The 19,425-nt window shown below is 33.8% G+C and overlaps 1 protein-coding gene across 7 annotated transcripts in view; it reads right to left on the bottom strand.

The window, feature by feature from the left end:
- Positions 1-19,425, bottom strand: part of VPS13C (vacuolar protein sorting 13 homolog C) — a 157,441-nt gene that overhangs the window by 56,610 nt on the left and 81,406 nt on the right. For all 7 annotated transcript variants that reach the window (XR_010380837.1, XM_031452951.2, XM_064485545.1 and 4 more), the window contains 12 exons: positions 18,812-18,891; positions 18,270-18,329; positions 17,439-17,595; positions 15,530-15,646; positions 14,147-14,250; positions 13,578-13,745; positions 12,083-12,387; positions 10,956-11,103; positions 7,204-7,354; positions 4,980-5,089; positions 2,428-2,597; positions 869-1,113 (listed from right to left, as the gene is read on the bottom strand). Coding sequence is in view for 6 of the 7 variants with exons in the window: in XM_031452951.2 (XP_031308811.2) it covers positions 869-1,113; positions 2,428-2,597; positions 4,980-5,089; positions 7,204-7,354; positions 10,956-11,103; positions 12,083-12,387; positions 13,578-13,745; positions 14,147-14,250; positions 15,530-15,646; positions 17,439-17,595; positions 18,270-18,329; positions 18,812-18,891 (1,815 nt within the window). In the remaining variant the exon portion in view is untranslated. The remainder of the gene's footprint in view (positions 1-868; positions 1,114-2,427; positions 2,598-4,979; positions 5,090-7,203; positions 7,355-10,955; positions 11,104-12,082; positions 12,388-13,577; positions 13,746-14,146; positions 14,251-15,529; positions 15,647-17,438; positions 17,596-18,269; positions 18,330-18,811; positions 18,892-19,425) is intronic.

Genomic DNA, 19,425 nt, shown 5'->3' with positions numbered 1-19,425 from the left:
TATCTGAATATTACATCACGTTGCAGGAGTAAGGAAGGGGAAATGAGAGGGGAATATCAGGAAGAGGGTAGGAGATCCTGATAAACTAGACAGACCATGATTGTTTGTTTATTTTGATTTCACCCTAAAGTATACACTCAGTGTCGTACAATCTGTAGTATAAGTATATTAAATGTATATATGAATACAGAGATATCACATGATTACAGTTTAAGAAAGGTAAAAGGAAAAATAAAATTCTGACCTTCCCAGTAAATAGCAGTTTTCCAATCTTGCTGAGTTGCACATTAGAGAGAAAAATGCCTGACCTTAGACAATTATAATTTAACAGAGAAAATCATTGGTCTATTTGGCAATACTGGAATAAATGGTTTACGTGTCAAGGAGTGGCATCAGCATACATGGAGACCAGACATCTGCAAACCCTCTCCTGACTTGGAAGAGTCTGAGGTGATGTCCAGGGCTGTCACGTTGGGTCCTCCAATACCCTCGCCTTCTGCTTTTATCCGTTTAATTGCTCTTCAATATGCTATAATTCTTCCAAGTATTTTCTTTGAATAAGACTCCCTTTCTATAAAACAGGCTGCCAACCACAGGCTCAGATTAACTCCCTCTATTTCTGGATGAGTAAAGAAATGTTAGTGGCAGAGCTGGAACCAGAGCAGAGGTTTCTTGGCCCTGATTCAATATATATACTCCACCTCTCTCTTAAAAATCTATCCTTACTAAAGTTATTCTACTGAATACATTTAAATTCAAAAGAGTAACTTTACATTCTTAAATTATCCATTTCTTTCTTTTTTCCTGTGTGTAATGTCTGTTAAAATACATGACAAGTTGTCATCTACAACAGATAAATTCTGCTAACCTTTCTCCATCTTGATTTTTGGCATGGCAGTCTGTCGTAGTGGAATCTGTGATTCTTTGGCCAGATTTTCGGGACTCTGAGGTACAGCTTTGATAAAGAAATCTGCCACAGTCATCAGAAACTCCACACTGGCACAGACATACAGCTTGTCAAGAACAGCATCAATATGACTTCCATTTTTCCCTTGTTTGTAATTTATGTCAATCATAGAGCTGTTATCTTGGCCATTCTTCTTATCAATCATTCTAAAAAAATAAATATATATCCGTTATGTTATTCCTGCTAAAACAATTAAAAAGATGAAAAATTTCCTATACATCTTAGTAATTTTTCTTTCACCTTTCAGCTTCCAATCTGAACAGAAAACAGATCAGTATTAAGTGGAGTATTAGCTTAATACTCCAGTATTAGTTTAATAGCTAATCAGCAACCAAAATATGGTCTCCTAATCTCCACAGCAAAGTTCATGTTAATAAGCAATTACAGAATATTTCATATAGAGAAACAAATCAATGACTGCTGAAAGGAAGTTTGGCAATTAGCAAAATGAGCCCCACAAAATTTAAAAGACAATCTCTTTATATTATTTTACAAAATAAAACATCCCTGAAGGAATTTATCTCCAAAGATCATCCTATACAATTGAGTGCAAAAGTATTCAATGTAATTCGTATCAGTCAGTGTTCAAGAGTCCACACATCCTCATGTGTGCTGCAAAGAGCATGCTACCAACAGAAGGATGGCCTTTATCACCCTTGCCTAGACAGCGGTGAAGGCTACGCCAGGACATGAAATTTGCAAAAGAGAAAACTTGGTTGCATGAAAGCACTCTGTCCTCATTTACTCACTTCTGAGAAAAACAAAGGGCTCAGAAATACCCAGTATACATTCAATGGAATTCAGCTTTAGGTAACAGCATACTTTTTCTCCAAAAAACATCAAGAACAAAAATATTATGCATCTCATTATTTGGGAAAGGAATAAAAATATAATTAGGCTATTGAAGGTGCTTTCTTCTCTATTTCTCACTTGATAGTAAGGTGGTATAAATTAATCTTTCAAAAATGGGTTGATAACATGAAAATTAGGGATTCCATTTCTACTGAAAGTTTTAAAAAATTTCACAGAATTGTTTTAAAATATATATACAAAATAAATAAGACAAAGAAAAATATTTAACTTTATGGGTTTTTGAAAAAAGATTCTGCTTACTGGGAACAATTTACAAAAATACATTACCAATGAACCATACCATGTGGATTTAATTCTTAAAATTCTTGTATTTTCTTAGTTCCCACTTTTAAGACAGGATTTTATTACTAAACTTCCCTTTATTTCAAACTTTAAAGCAACAGAACGTGAAATAGCAATACTTCTTGATGCACTTCAAACTGAAATATGACCAAAGACCTCTTCTGATAACCCAAGGAACAGGATCCCAGAAAGGATGATCATGAGACCCCTTCAGACAATCTCAAGCCCAGCGATCAACGCCTGGCAGACATGCCAGGTGCAACGCCAACCATACATAATGTACAGCAAGTTCAGAGATGACAAACCTTGATGTTGCTCTCTCAATTCCTTCCCTGAGATCATCAAGGGTGCATGTCTTAAGCTTAAGGTTGACATTCATTGAGCCATCCTTAAACATCTTCCCTGCAGAGGCCATAAGATGCAGTCTGAGTTCGCCGAGCCGTAAACTGTCATTATGAAATGAAAGTTTGGACTCCTGTGGTGTATTTTACAAGCAAAAGAATCAATTATCTTCAAGTGCTATGTAATTGCTTCTAAACCTATTTCTTAACTCAGAAATCAAAAGGAAATCCATACCACAAATTTTTAAAGTATGGGTGTTAAAACACAAAAGTGGAAAGAGTAATACGCATGTTTGTGATTGTGTAAGTACATACAAATAAATACGTAAGTGTGTGTGTGGATACTCGACAATGGTTAACATATAAAAATTTCTGATTTACAATTCAATGCAAATAAAAATAATCAGGAAATTGGCAATCAATCATTCTAACCTATAAATATTTAATGAGTTCTTCTATAAAAAGCATTGTGATAGGAAGCATGGGCTTTATAAGAAAGGATAAGGCAAGGTAGGTGATCTCAGTGAGCTTATAACCTAACTGAGAAAGCAAAATAGAAATACATTACAGGGAACATCAAGAAGGTGAGAACTAATTGAGCCTCAGACACTGAGTGGAATCAGACAGTCGAAGAGGAGGTAAAAGACATTCCAGATGGGGAAGAAATATGAGCAAACAATTCAAGATGCTCTCAGGGCACAAGGTACACGTTGGCATCTTAGGCTTAAATATTCCAAAATATTCCAATAAAAGAAAGGTAGGGAATGAGTTCTAGAAAGAAATATGGAGGCCTAATCAAAGTCTCAAATCCTAAACTAAAAGATTAAAACTTTTATGTATAGGAAAAAACACCTCTGTCTTTATTCCACCGTAACACATAGTTCCAAATTGTGTAGGTATTCCCAGATATTAAAAGAGCAAAACCCAACCAACCAACTGAAAAAAGATATATAAATCTTCAGGGAAGTAAAGCTCATTAGTCATAATTGCTCACTACAGACCAGGGCATTGATATAAGCAGCACTGGTGACGGGTAATTCTTAGTACACTGGTTGTAACTCCGTATCTTCTCTCACTCAAAAGAATACACTGGATGTAAGTGGGTCAGAATGAAATTATTATTGGAAAACTTGGAATGCCTTTAATTTATAAAAGTGTAAATAAATAACTTACAAATTCGAGATGTGTAATTATTCACAGCAATGACCAGTGACACATCTGCTGATCACAATGTAATACTGTTTGTGGTATGGTTACTGACGTAGACAATTTGGAGCCACTGAATGTTTTTTTTTAATTAATTAAAATTCACATAACACTGAAGGTTGTCTAAGTAGAATGAGAAGTTGTAAATGGCTACATGAGACTGATTGAGGAAACTGAACTTGTGCCAGTATCTAGGATGGATGAAAGGAAAATGTGCAACTAACAAGGAAGCCACTGCAGTGTTGTAAGTGTGAGCCAAGATGTTTCAAATAAAGCAGCAATGATTATTGCCAGGAAAGAACAAATGTTCACTCAAAGAAAAAACTGACAGTACTCGGTGTCTGAATGAATGAAGACGGTCAACAAAGAAGTAAAAGAAGACGCTGAGATTCTAAGGCTGGGGAACCAGGAGAATGACAGCATCTTAAGCGAAGCAAAGAAAACAGTTAACTGTTCATTCTCCATTAGGTCATTTTCTGATCTTTTCATTAACATTAAACATTAGAAATTAAGGCAATCCATTGTACAAGCGACAGATTCTAGTCCAAGGCTCAACAGTAACAATGGATGAATACTGTGTAACTTTTACAAAACAATGTGAAATGTCAGATAACATACAAATGGACATTAATAACAGATATAATACCATAATCAGTGCATATTATGGGTATTATATGACATGTGTATTATAAGTTATTATGATATAACATTAACTGATATAGTCAAAAAGATTTATTAAAGGACATTATCTATATAATAAAAAGGCAGCTTTCTAAAACATCATTGACATATTATGTGGTTCAAATCATTATGCCACTAGACCTTGGTTCCTAAATTCACTAATCAGTACCCTTAATATGTATCTACTACATACAAAATTTATTCAGTAGAAACACAATTAATGTTTGTATATCATGGATAATTATAAATTTTAAAATTCAAAGGTTCCAATGCCACTACTGAATTACTTTCCTTAAACAGTTTAATATGCATATATATCTAGCTATATTAAAAAACTGCACATGTAATTAATTATTCATATATAAAATTCTTCTCATAAAGATAGGTCTAAGTGTTTTAGTGCTGATATTACTTGGAAAGAAGTAAAAACTTTCCCTTAGCCTAGTAAGATTAGAAACACTAACAAAGTGAGGACAGAAAACAAGACCGATGCACATACTGCAGGCCAAACAGAATATAATATTCATATCAAGTTTTAAATGAATAGTCACATCAAAAAATGACAATATTCTGAAGTTGAATATCAAGAGCTAAGGACTTATTCCTAGATACAGAAATTAATTACATACCTGGGTGATATCATTGTTATAAAGGACAATGGAAAGAGATGCAAAGTGAAAGTCAAACTGGAGAGTGACATCCTGATCCGAAGAAAGCTTTGAGTCTGGCAAATCTTGTTCTGATGGTTCAAACATAAATATGAAAATTGAAAAGCTTTTAAGTAGGTATATAGTTTTATACATGTTTTAAAAAACAGGATAATAACTTATTATTCTAAATTTATATCATACTTCCTAGAATTCTTTAAGTCACTACAAGGCAATTAACAAAAATGGCAATGTATTCCATTGATACTTAGTATAGGGCAAAATGATAGAGCAGACTATCTACACTGAAAAAAAAAGAGAGGGCCTTGTAAAGAGTATCAAGACAACTTTTTTTCAAAAGCCATTCCAAAGCAAGACTACTTTATTATAGTTTGTAATTATCAAAGCATGTCACTTAACTGGTTACAAGCCATTCTCAAGAGATTATGAAATTGGAGTAACAGAAAAGTAAAATACTTTGTCCTAGAACAGACAGCTAGTCAGTAAGACTGCTAGTGTAATGCACTCCTCACTAATTAAGTAACTTAATTAGGTAATTAAAAAATTACCTTTATCACCCAATCCATTACCTTTACAAGCAGAACAGAATGGAAATTAAAAGCAGAGTCAAAGAGAGTGCAAATACAATGTGGGACACAGGGTCTCTGGGATTCTGAAGTGAAGAGACTTTGAGAAGTAATTTAGTCTTTTCCCTCATCTTTAGGCAGAAACTTCTTAGACAAAGGATAGATATTGCTTTCAATCACTCTTACAAAGTGATTCTATAATCTCTTTTGAAGACTGATTCTACGATCATTTATAGGAAATCTATCCTTACAAGTTACTGGAAGAGCAAACTCTGCGGAACTTCCGCCACATAAAGGCTTCTCCAAGTCGGAAGACTCTAGGGTTTTTCCCTGAAAATAATTTACATTCCAATCTTCATCATCTCTGAAGCTTTTCCATCTGAACTCATAAATACTCCTAAGTACCATATTAATCATATAGTCTGGACCATATATATGAATTGAAAATAGCAGAACATAATGAGATCACTAATCACATAGTTTGCCTGCTATGGTTTATTCACCTGTTCATATTCCCTGTCTAACCACAGCAACAGCCTACTATCTAGCATTGTCTATATGGTGGCATAAACTCAACCTGAAGCATTCACAGGCATCCTGAACCAAAAATCTTATTTTACACACATGCTCTAGTCATTTGTTTTGTGATTTCAAAACACACCAGACCTAACTACAGGGGAAGCAGTGCTGGTATATTATTATTAACTGACTGTCCTAAGTAACATCTAATGACCTGAGCGTTACAAACACACAGCAGTCTGGGCCCACTTATTATAAGGACAACGAACACTTCATCTCTTTTTATCCTTGGAAATATTAACCTATTCAGAGTCTAGTAAAACATATAATATTCACATAATGACTTGAAATGATGAAAAAAGAATTAAATTATATTCTATATATTTTTAAATGGTTGAATTTAAAAGTTTCAGTGCTTTTGAAAGATTCAATTTTTTTTTTAAATGGAGGGACTGGGGATTGAAACCAGGACCTCATGCATGCTAAGCATGCCTACTTTGTTTCTTCTCTAAGTATACCACCTCAGCTTTTTTTTTTAACTTAAGTATAGTCAGTTTACAATACTGTGACAATTTCTGGTGTACAGCATAATGTTTCAGTCATACATATACAGACATATATTTGTTTTCATATTCTTTTTCATTACAGGTTACTACAAGATATTGAATATAGTTCCCTGTGTTACACAGAAGAAATTTTTGTTTATCTATTTTATATATCATAGTATTTGCAAATCTCGAATTCCCAATATATCCCTTCCCACCTCCTTTCCCCTCTGGTAACCATAAGTTTGTTTTCTATGTCTGTGAGTCTGTTTCTGTTTTGTAAGTAAATTCAGCTTTCATAAATAAAGGGCAAACAAGCATCACACAGGCAATAAGAGGTGGCCCCTCCCCTCAGAGCAGACAATGAGCCTACCTCCTTCCCCTGGGGGCTTCAAGGCAGCCCCAGTCCCCTGCGATTTTCAATAGTAAATAATACAACATTGAATCAGTTCACACCACATTATGCTGGACAACTAAAAAAAACACTAAATATAAATATAGCATTAACACTAATTTTTCTCTATAATCAAAGCAAAAACTTTCATCAATTTATACCTTTGAGGTGGTCAAGTCCACTGGAAACATCTTTTCTTACTTTTACAACCTCCTGGGTAGGCTGCGTAGGGCTTGGCTGGGAAGAAGCTTCTCCAAGATTCTCCAGCAAAATTTTCATTAAAACTGTTAAGTCATCTCTACTGAGAGCAACCTAGAAACCAAAAATAGGCTGTTGTTAATTTAAAGTAATAAAAAATGCAAAATATCATATTTATGTCTTTATTTATGGATCCTCAAATGAATTAATTGTTCACCTAACAACAACAACAACAAAAAGCAAGTTGGGACCATAAATGCCAGGAGAGAAGTATTTCATCTTGTGTATTAGACATTCCTCCTGTGTGTAAACATGCTTCTGCCTCCCTCTGTATCCAAGACCCGGCTTCCGGTTCTTCATCCCTGTTCCTGCCTTAACTGCCATTCTCCAGTTCCTCCTGTTCCTGGACCTGTGCCTCTCTCCCCTCTCCTGAGCTCCTCATCTCCATTCTGCCTTTCTCTCTTCTCATCCAGTACTAGCTTCCTCCTGCACATTTACTCCCCTCCAAACTCAATACAGGAAGAGTGCTGTTCAGTTTTCGGCCTCTACCAAGAAGGAAAAAGATGCTCTCCTGCAGTGTAGCGCCTACTCTCAGCACATATGCATTTGGATGTACATAAATCATTTCTTTAACTTATCAAGATAATGCCTCTTAGAACAATAACAAATGCATCTACAAAGAATTTTTAAAAATCAAAACACAGATGAGGAAATGAGTACCTTGCTTATCTTCAACCTGTATAAAAGGGGATATGTGGCAAAAAGAAAAAGGAAAAAAAAAAGAAAAGCAAGAGCTTTTGAGTCAGGCATATCTGTATCAACTCTACAACTTTCAGGCTGTGTTGTTGGCCAAGTTTCTTAAATTCTAAAACAGGAATGTCATCTCCCTCATAGGCAGTTGCAGAACAACATGAAGCTGCTGGAACGAGGATGCTACTGCCTACTAAGATCCATTAAACCTTTTAGCTCTTCCATCTTTTGTACAGTTCCCCTACACACACAGTCGTCCAAAAGGCCTGTTTCTAGTATTTAAACACAAATTCACACAAGGCACATTCACAGCACCTTCTCTTCTGAACACGACAATACCCGATGTCCCCCCAGTTAAGCACCTATTCCGAAGGAGTCCCTGATCCCCAGTCTAAATGAAAATGGGGAGATATTTTAGCATGAGATAATGACCAGGGATTTCTTGTTTGCTCCAAGCTCCAGTCTTTAGATAATGGATGTCACTTTAACTTCCTAGAACTTCTTTGTCTGTTCATTCCCACTTATGATACCAACAAAGGCAACAGTTGCCTGAAAGACAAATTACTTCGCCACCTCCTAATATTTGAAAAGGGTCAAGTACTAGTTGTGGGATCTAATCTTAGCAAGGGAGAATTTGAGAGAACAGTCCCATGCTCTGGAGTAGAGAAGCCTCTATCAATACCCTAAGCAGATGCTCTTCTTCATATAACACACCCAATCACACTACATACAGGGACCTGTCATTCCTACAACAAACTTCAATTTTAACATCTTCTCTAGTTGAACTTTGCTCCTTTGACCCTTTCTGTTCTATTCAGAACTAACTGAAATAATCACAGATATCAAAAACCTCTAAACTACTAATTATTTGTCTTTCAAACATTCCATTTAGTTACTCCCTCCTTTTTCTTATCTTCTACTGTTTGGCTTCAACAGTTTCATACACAGGTACACAAGAATCATAAGATTCCTATACTTCCATGACCATCTTTGACCAGTATCATCTCTTCCTGTGAGCTACACATGACCTGCTAACTACAGTAATAAATAAAAATAATTGCTGTTTATGTGGTATTGGCACAAAAGCAGACATGTGGATCAATGAAACAGAACAGAGAGCTCAGAAATAAAACCACAGACCTATGGGCAACTAATCTTTGACAAAGGAGGCAAGAACAGACAATGGAGAAAAGACAGTCTCTTTAGCAACTAGTGTTGGGAAAGCCAGACAGCCACAAGTAAATCAATGAAGTTGTTAGCACCCTCCCTCATACCATACACAAAAATAAACTCAAAATGGCTTAAAGACTTAAATATAAGACATGACACCATAAAACTCCTAGAAAGGAACATAAGCAAAACATTCCCTGACATAAATCATAGCAACATTTTCTTAGCTCAGTCTCCCGAGGCAATAGAAATAAAAGTAAAAGTAAATAAACAAGACCTAATCAGACTTACAAGCTTTTGACAGCAAAGGAAACCATAAACAAAACGAAAAGACAATCTGTAAGCTGGGAGAAATATATATATAAACAATGCAAAAGACAAAGGCTTGATTTCCAAAATACACAAACAGCTCATATAGCTCAATAACAAAAAAAAACCAAACAACCCAGTCAAAAAAATGAACAGAAGACCTAAACAGACATTTCTCCAAAGAAGACATACAGATGGCCAACAGGCACATGAAAAGATGCTCAACACTGTTAATTATTAGAGAAACACAAATCAAAACTGCAATAAGGTATCACCTCACACTAGTCAGAATGGCCATCCTTAAAAAGTCTACAAATAATAAATGCTGGAGAGGGTGTGGAGAAAAGAAAATCCTCCTACACTGTTGATGGCAATGTAGATTGGTGTAGCCACTATGGAAAACAGTATGGAAGTTCCTTAAAAATCTAAAACTAGAGTTACCTTATGAACCAGCAATCCCACTCCTGGGCATATATCCGAAAAAGATAAAAACTCTAATCCGAAAAGACACAAGCACTTCGATGTTCAAAGCAACAATATTTACAATAGTCAAGACACGGAAGCAACCTAGATGTCCCTCAAAAGATGAAGGGATAAAGAAGATGTGGTATATATACAATGGAATATTACTCAGCCATAAAAAAGAATGAAATAATGCTATATGCAACAACATAGATGGACCTAGAGATTATAATACTAAGAGAAGTAAGTCAGACAGAGAAAGATAAATATCGTATGATACCACTTATATGTGGAATCTGAAAAAAATGATACAAATGAATTTATTTACAAAACAGAAACAAACTCACAGACACAGAAAACAAACTTATAGTTACGAAAGGGGAAGACGAGGAGGGATAAATTAGGAATTTGGCATTAGCAGATACAATCTACTATATATAAAGTAGATAAACAACAAGGCTCTACTGTAATGGAAAAAATCTGAAAAAGAATATATATGTATATATATGTGTGTGTGTGTGTGTGTGTGTGTGTGTATTTACATAAAACTGAATCACTTTGTTGCACACCAGAAACTAACACAATATTGTAAATCAAATATACTTCAAATAAAAAAAAAGTATTGCTGTTTATATGCTCACCAAATAAACATATTCACTTTTCTATTTAAAAGAGTGCTTCTATACATTAAAAATACTAAGGTGCTTTGAGAATGTGACATCCAAATATCACTGTATAGTGTCTCATAATTTAACTGCCTTAAAACTTTAATAGGATTGTCCAAAATTACTAATAATATTTTCAGTTGACTCCAATAGGTTTTAACCCCAGATTTCTTGCTGGCTTTATCAAACATCTGACTAATATGAAATAAAGAAAAGTGTGGGACCTAGGATGACCTCATTTTTAGTTAACAGAACATTCCCTTTAAATGTATCATCACTTCTGATGTGCTCTAGAACTACACTGGATCAATGACAAAAGCCTATATGGCAATTTTCATACATTTTATACATATACTTACCTGCATAGGTTTTAGTTTTCCTTTTATCTCCATCCCTGGAATTTGCACATACCATGTTGCTGCTAAATTTCGCTGTATGGACAAAAGCATGTTGACTGGTTTTAAAATTTCAATGTCATGTTGTGGTAAGCCAGACTGCAGAATCGTTCTGAAAGATAAATAAGAATTTGTATTTCTGAAATTTACATTTTAAAATGAAGACTATCATACTGTGTAACAGTTTCCACATAGCATTCTCCTAAACACTAAAGGCTGCAATCAGAGTTCTTTTAGAACATGCCTCTTTTCGTAAATCAATCTAAATCAGAATAAATCAAGTTTACATGCAGAGCTATGTAAAACAAAGCCTGTATAATGCTGATTTCAAAGACACAGATTTCATGAAGTATGACTATCGCACTATTTACTATCTTTCACAAGGACAATTTAATACTAGCAACCAGTCCATCATACAAATGCTACATCCTTCTAAAATTGGAGAAGACAGAAAGTGATAGTCTACCTAGCCCTTAGTTTTATGTTATTAGCACTTCACCAAACTCAAAGGGAAAAACTCACCAAACCTAAAAGTTAAACAAGCATACTGTAATAGTCATTTCTAGCTTGCCGGTCAACAAATATTTGAACAACCAAGAAAAGTTACTCTTGTCCTTCAACAGAACCAACACTTTCCCATTTGGATTCGATAATCCTTTAGATACCTTACTGAGAATTCCTAAATGTGACAAGGTTTGGAAATCAGAAATAAACCTCAAATTTTATTACATTTTAAGAAGTCTTCTCCCATGCACAGAAAAGAAAATAGCTATGTGCAGAGTAAAAAAATGAACAAAGAAAAATAAATCTAAATTAAGTACTGAGTAAACTATAATCTTATAGTAGGAAATTTTACAGTAGGAAATTTTTATAGAGTAAAAAAAAAGTTATAAATTTAGCAAGACAAAAATGCAGATTCTATGAGGTACACCACTACCAAACACTGACCAAAAACCAACAGCCAAGGTTTCATAATCAGAAAAAATAAAGAATAAGACCCATAAAACCCTGGAGGGGTTTCACCCTTGGCAAAGATGCTCTGAAAATTCTATTTCTAGTAAGTAACAGATGACTGTATTATATTTTTATACCTGGACAGCTTCAGCTGAGTGAGCTGGATGCTCATTGTGTCAATGACTGGGGGAAGAGGACAGTGTTCCACAGCAACCACGTTAAATTTGTTTTCAACTCTGATTAAACCCAGATCTGCTATAACAGCATTAGGTGATACAGAAGACTGAGGAATGATGATAACTGGTGCTTTCAAATTGACATCCATCAGAAGGCGGAAACTCTTTTCAGCTAAGTCTTTCATGCTGGAAGCAGCTCTTTCTGCAGCTTGGACTGTAGCTGTGCTCAAAGCCTCTTTGGCAGTTTGAAAATTGTTAAGGAAGTTCTGTTGGAAGAGACTGATATTTAGAGCTCCCCTCAAAATGGGATTTATTTTTAAACGGAAGGACTTTAAAAAAGACAAACTAAATAAAAGAGGTGATATAAAAGAGATGTTATTTATGATTGGTTACATAGAGAGTAAAGTCTAGAAAGATATAGTTTGAGATAATTAACAAGTGGAAAAGAGTCCTTTAACTTTCATTTTATGTATTTCAGAATTTTTTGGACAAATTTTGGTAATAATTCTTTCTTACATTTCCCTTTTACTCATGAATGTTGGTCATTTTAATTCAAATTTAATAAAAAGATGGCAGAGAGTGCTCTACTTCTCCCAAAGTGGCTTCAATTCTATACCTCTAGGTCATAGGAATAAAGTTTACACTTAGAAACTGAGGTTTTACCAACTTATTTCTGAAGATTCTTTTTTTAAATGTACCCCAAAGGAGCAAAGATGCTTAAGTGTTTATAATCTTGCAATCATTAATCAGAGTCAAAACTTCTTTATTTAGGGTAAGATGCCTTTTATCTCAATTTCAACTAAAAATGGATTTTTCCTAATGAAGAAAAAAAAACTGGAAGCAATATTCTTGATATACATGCATTAATAACACAAAGTGACTTAAACTAACCCCCTTCTAAATAAATTACCTTCCAGAAAAATAAAACATGATGGTTTAGGTAGAAATCTATGATTTGTAAGCTTTGAATAGCAGCCTCACTAAGAGGCACAGGCAAATTAAACTCTTTGGTCCAGGACACTTACATGGAAATAAACAATTGAAAGAAAAGAATTTTATGGCTTTGTTGATCAAAATTATAATCAAAACCTGTAAGTTTCAATGTAAGTCCTTCAAATGCCTGATAAGCTCCTTAAAAGATTCTTTTAGCTAAATACTTTTTAAGGGTATCTCATAAAACAAACAGCACTGAAAAGCCCTAACTTAAAACATCAGAAGGTACTTTCAAAATACATAACAATGGAAATGTTAAGGAATGATCATGTATAGGTTCAAAACAATGATAGACATTCATTTAGTTATCCATCGTGTAAGGAACTTCCCTAATGGTAAAATTCTGCTCAGTATTTGGGAGTTTACCCCTATTAGTAAAGATTTTGACTATCGAGGTTCAGATATATAGGCAAAGATACTGAGGCCTCAATGGGAAATAAACAGATGTAAAGAATAAACTTACCAAAAGAGACATGAAGAATTTATGAACATAAACAACTTGAATACAGCCCACTTTGAGACTAAGTTTGCCGTCTACTTTAGACATATCAGCATAGGCCTTTCCTTCTGTAGCATCTGGATAAAGAGTCATTTGGAATCTAAAGACTTCATCTTCCAAAATAGAGACAGCCTAAAAGTATTAAATTAACTGGTTATTACAACAAAAAAAGCTGTATCAGTATAGTATTAATAAGATTCCTTACTACAGAATTCTTGATAAAGAAGCATCATTTAAATTCAACCTTCAACGAATGATTAGTTAAAAACATTTAACTCGACAATAACCTTTTCCTAAATCTATAAAAAACATTTTATCAATGGAGGTATCAATCACTTAACTGATCAGAGATAGCTTTTACAAATCACCTAGTCTATACACAATGCAGAAGCAGACAGTGACCATATTTCTGCCCAGTCCCTAACAAAATGCCTGACACGTGACAGACAATACAGAATGAACAAATGAATAAACGCATCTCAAGCCCAAAGAACGAAAATAAATTCCAATATAGAAACATATTCTTTAATTACCTTTTTGTGAATGGACAGCAAATCAACATTCCTAACTACGATATCCTTAAGTCTGGCAAATACGTCGGTCTGCTTTGGCCTCACAGAAACAGAAGCATCCATTCCTGTGGGAAAAATGACACTTGTCACCTACTCAAAGTGAACTGATTTACTGGTATTTAAGTTCAATACCATACTACCAAGACATGGAATGAATAAAAATTACTCACTATTACACATAGTAAAGGTATTACCTTTTACATATGAGATACCTAAGAAAGATGATACTATCTTTAAGTGCTAAGGGCATCTCATATCTAAAATGTGTAGAAGTTTTAAAACAAAAGAAGTCAAATTTCAAAGAAAATCAATCACAGGTCTCCAAACATAAAAATCCTGTGCACTGGCAAGCTCAGAGCTGGTCATTCAGGAAGACATACAACATTTACTAAATAACCATCTCACAAACATTATATTATGAAAACTATTATTCTAAAAACTAAGCATAAATAAATAGTTTGATGAGTTAAGTATGATTCTTTCTACAACAAACTGTACCTAACACATAATGTTTTAAGATTTCTCTCCAAAAAAAGTGTCATTCTTATAAGCTCTAAAGGCATGGTTTCTAAAACCACACCTCAGTAAAGAGAGAATGCCTATAGGTTAGCCCCAATAATGAGCCCAAATCACTACCACACTACTCACAAAACAGATAATATTTGTTAAATGGAACTGACTGTCTCACCTCTTGTTAACTTCTTACTATGTAAGCACCAGGCACTTTTCTAAATATATGTAAATCTGTAAACTTAATCCTCACAACAATCCCATGAATAATTACTGTAACTAACTCCATTTTACAGAAGAGGGAACTCAGGCACGGAAATGTTAATTAATTTGCTCAAGGTCAGCCAGTAAGTGTTAGAACTGTAATCTGAACCTTGGCAGGCTGGCTCCAGGACCTACAGAATTATCCGCACTCATCCTTGTATCAGGCTGATGATAAGTAAAGCTTAAAAACTTTCCTCTAGAAAACTTCTTTTCCTGATTCTATATGTGCACAAGAGACAAGGGGAAAAAAAGCATAACTCAGTGAGATGTTATGATATTCATTTCTCAGTTTTAAGTTATATTATTTTGAAAACACAAACAGGACACAAGAGATTAAGCCTCAGACTTACTCTGAAAATTTTTAAAAACATAAGGAATGTCTCACATCAGTCATGAATCATAACAAATTTACTTCTAACATTTCAAAGCACATCTCTGAAAAGTTTGCAGGAGTCCTCAATATACATAAACCAAAAGATGACTCAAGAGAAATCTACCATGCAACAAGCTCATTCTTCCTGAAGGTCTATGCAGAGAAACAAATACCTACACCAAGGAATAGTTACTTACCATGTATTCGAATATCTGCAATGTTACACTTCTGATCACAGACAAAGATATTAAATGCATTTAATTCAGCTATGATCTTTAAATCAAACACATCGTCTTGAGAAGTACTGCTGGATACTGAAAAGTAATAGAATTCTTGTGATTAACAAAGTGCACAAATGATATAACACATAAAATGATCTCAAATTCACTAAAATAAAAGTACATAATGAACTATGAAGAACCAAAAAGATCTCCATTAAGAATATATATAATTAATATGATTTTTAATCAACTTTCAAATGTTAATCAGACAAAAACTACTATGTTCTCATCCAAGTGAAAAATAAAGGCTACTTTTAATAGCACCGTGTAAATACAATTATGCTAGATGGAAACTTATAATTTTTCTTCTAGGAAAAAAAACCCTCTACATTAGAATTCTAAAATTCCATTACAGCCACATTTTGATTTTTAACTTCTTTCATAACATATATTAGATCAAAGAAAAATATTTCATGAAAAACTGAAATAGTGACAGTTAATAAAATCTGTATTGTTAACTATGACATTTACAATACATATTAACTACAGAGCCAATTTCTCTAGACTGCATTTTTTTCTCCATCCTAAAATAAATTCTATAAGAAATGAACATAAAGGGCTAAAATTAAGGAAAAAAACAAAAAAATTTGTTTTATAATGTATGTTTGTGTCTGCGTGCATGTGTATAAGAATCACAATCAAATAGATTCCCTTAACCTGTTTTAGTCCAGGTCCTGATTGATAATTTTAAGATACAATTTCCCAGAGATTTGTCTTAGCTGAGGGAAACAGACTTTCCCTATAAAACTGAACAGCATGGGGACAGGAGTCCTTAATTACAAGATGATAAAAGCGTTTTTTTTTTTTTTTCTATATATTTAAAATAGCATAATCAAACCATAAAAAGCAGCCATACAGCATAACTGGAAGACTGTTTCTTTGGACTAATGTTTTTGGTGGTTTATTGTGAGCTTAAGCATTGCTTTTTAATTTATTCAACTGTGTGTGTGTATGTATATGTTATTAAGGTATTTCCATGGATATTAATGTGACAAGTACATTAAAGACAAAGAAGGTAAAACTCTCTCACTCCAGTTTATAGCAAAAATAATGCTCTGCTCCCTGGTTAAAAAAAAACAAAAGAAAACAAAACAAAACTCATCTTTGTATCAGAGTTAATATTACTAACAGTTTTACACTCTAAAGATGCCAGTAATACAGATGATGCAAATAGGTAATGTTCTGAAAATTAAATTACCAGATGTTAGATATTCACACCTTATGATATGAAAGAAAAATAATTAAAATAATATTTGGCTTAAAAATAGGCATATGCTCACTCAGGCTACCTGACATCTAATATTTCAAGACACAAGTCATGGCATGTGCCCATATTTCTATGTGATTTAAATACAGTTTCACTTAGAAACCAAAGTGAGTCTGTCTCTTTGATGAGATTATTCCTTTTGTGTCCTGCCAAGCTTAAAACTGCTGACCACCAGGTAGGTCTAACTGACTGACTGAAATGGGCCCCTGTGACCATGCATGATTCTGTTAATATTTTAATTTTGTCCTTTCTCACCTTCACTGGAATGAAGCCTATAGAGACATCAATGCAAAGTATATGCAACTTTATTTTATGTAGAAGCTAGGCAGTGATATCAAATATAAATACATGATTAATATTAAACATTTATTTAAACTCCCTCACTAAATTATCCTATTATACCATAGGGATAAAATCTGCTTTCTTTTGAAAACCTCATCTGTCAGAGCAGCTGTAACATTAAGGTCCTAAACAGTTATCTTGGCTTGAAAATACAAGTTATTATATGATTATTAAATTCAGATAGAAAGTATTAGACCAGGACTCAAAAGTTAATACCAGTTTTGGCAATGATACTTCTGGACTCCCCGACAAGTGGTTTCAGCTCCTGTTCCTTCTTAGAAGGTTCAGAGGATGGAACAGCAGACGACAGAAAATCCATGAAGGACAGTAAAGCTTCCAAATGAAGAACTAAGTCTAAGGATGAAAATGAAACCTAAGATAACGAACAATTAGAAAGGCAGATTTCAGACACGGTAATTTCTGTTAAACTTCAACATACACAGGCAGCACGAGAATAGTTGAATTAAGGGCCTTTTTTATTTAAGAAAAAAAACCTACTATTACTTATTATAACTTACCAGACAATAAAAACCAACACTGCCCACTCCCACACCCGACCATCATTCTAACCTCAACAGAACCTGACGGGCTTTAAGGTAAAGATACAGGAAGTATTATCAGTCACCTTACACATGGTTCCAAGACAGGCTATATAGACTCAAATGGACTGTGAAGTGATGTCTGTACTAGCCATACTTTTACCTTATCCCTAATTTTACTCTAATCCTAAAGCCAGTTCACAATTCAAATGTTTAATGCTTCCAGCAACACTATGCCAAACAACCATAGTGAACAAAATTCCCTTAAAAAGTATATTATTTATGTACTCAACAAGGAATCATTAATTCATATCTGGGAAATAACTAGTCTTTTGTAATAATTTTACTTCAACTGTATATCCATTTCTTTTATCTGTAAGATTAGATCTGTTACTGTTACCCTTATTCTAATTTTAGAACTCACAATCTCACAACTGAAGATGGCTTTGAAGCCAGACTCAATCACTAATATATAACCTAGCCTTATGGTGAATTAGAAGAGATTTACCTTCAGTCTTTGCTTCATATTGTCATGCACAGTTTTAAATTCTGGTCCATCACTGTCTGCCTACAAATAATGGAAGATTAAACCAAATTTACACATTGAAAAAAAAAGATTTATATTCTTTACTTTTCAAAGTATGCTATGAAAATACTATAAATGTATTTCTTATAGGCAAAGAAAAACATGCCAAAAACCTGGCCACATAAGCTTTTCTCCTATTCTACAGAAGCAAAAACAAACTCCTTATCCTACTTGGGAGGAAATGCTAAAGGTAGGGGAAAATGTTAGCGCATCTAGATTATAAAAGATTTTGCTTCAAATTACAATGGAACTTTATATACTTCCACTAATTCAAAAACATAGGGTTAACTCAGAAGGTTATTGAAATTATCCAGGATTGTCAGATGCTTCCATAATTCACTATAATCTACCAATTTCAGAATGAAAAATTTTAGGGGGGAGATTTAAACTTCTATTAAATAAGGGGGAATCACATAACTTTATATATTCAAATATTAAAGAATACCAGAAATGAAACTAGGTACCTTTGTCAATAACATTTTCAGAAGGGTTTCATCTGTTACATTAGAAGAGTTAATAATGTGGAGAGGTCCTCCTTTAGAGTCTAGAAGAGAAAAAGAGAAGGTAGATCCATTAAGTCTTTTAAACATTTCAAATGTATTTAAAAACAGATTGGCCAGTGACACGGATATGTTTGTCAAAACTCAAAGACGTACACTAAGAAGGGTGAATTCACTGTATATAAATCATCTCTCAATAAAACTCGCTTTGAAACAAAAATTAAAGAAATTCCATAAAAACAAAAAACCCAGCAACAGCCATTTACAACTGCTATAATCATATACTACTGGTATTACTTACTTAAACAAATCAGAATATTAAAGAACAAAGGTATAAAATACACTGAAGTAGGGATTATTCTCAATAAAAGTTTGCTTAATTAAAGTTAACCTATAGAATTCCTGCAAACTTCAAACACCCACAGCAACTTTAAAAGTTGGCTTGATGCAATTCAGAAAGTAAATCTGAAAGGTCAAAGAGACTACAAGTCCATGTTAAATTTTTCCTCTATAAATTTCTGTATTGTTTAATTTTTTTTAAAGTATATATTAATATAATTAAACACAAAAAACATTGA

The sequence above is a fragment of the Camelus dromedarius genome, chromosome 5, assembly GCF_036321535.1.
Source record: "Camelus dromedarius isolate mCamDro1 chromosome 5, mCamDro1.pat, whole genome shotgun sequence".
Lineage (NCBI taxonomy): Eukaryota > Metazoa > Chordata > Mammalia > Artiodactyla > Camelidae > Camelus > Camelus dromedarius.
Note: the sequence above shows the minus strand (reverse complement) of the source record. Positions and strands in the feature narration are given on the sequence as shown.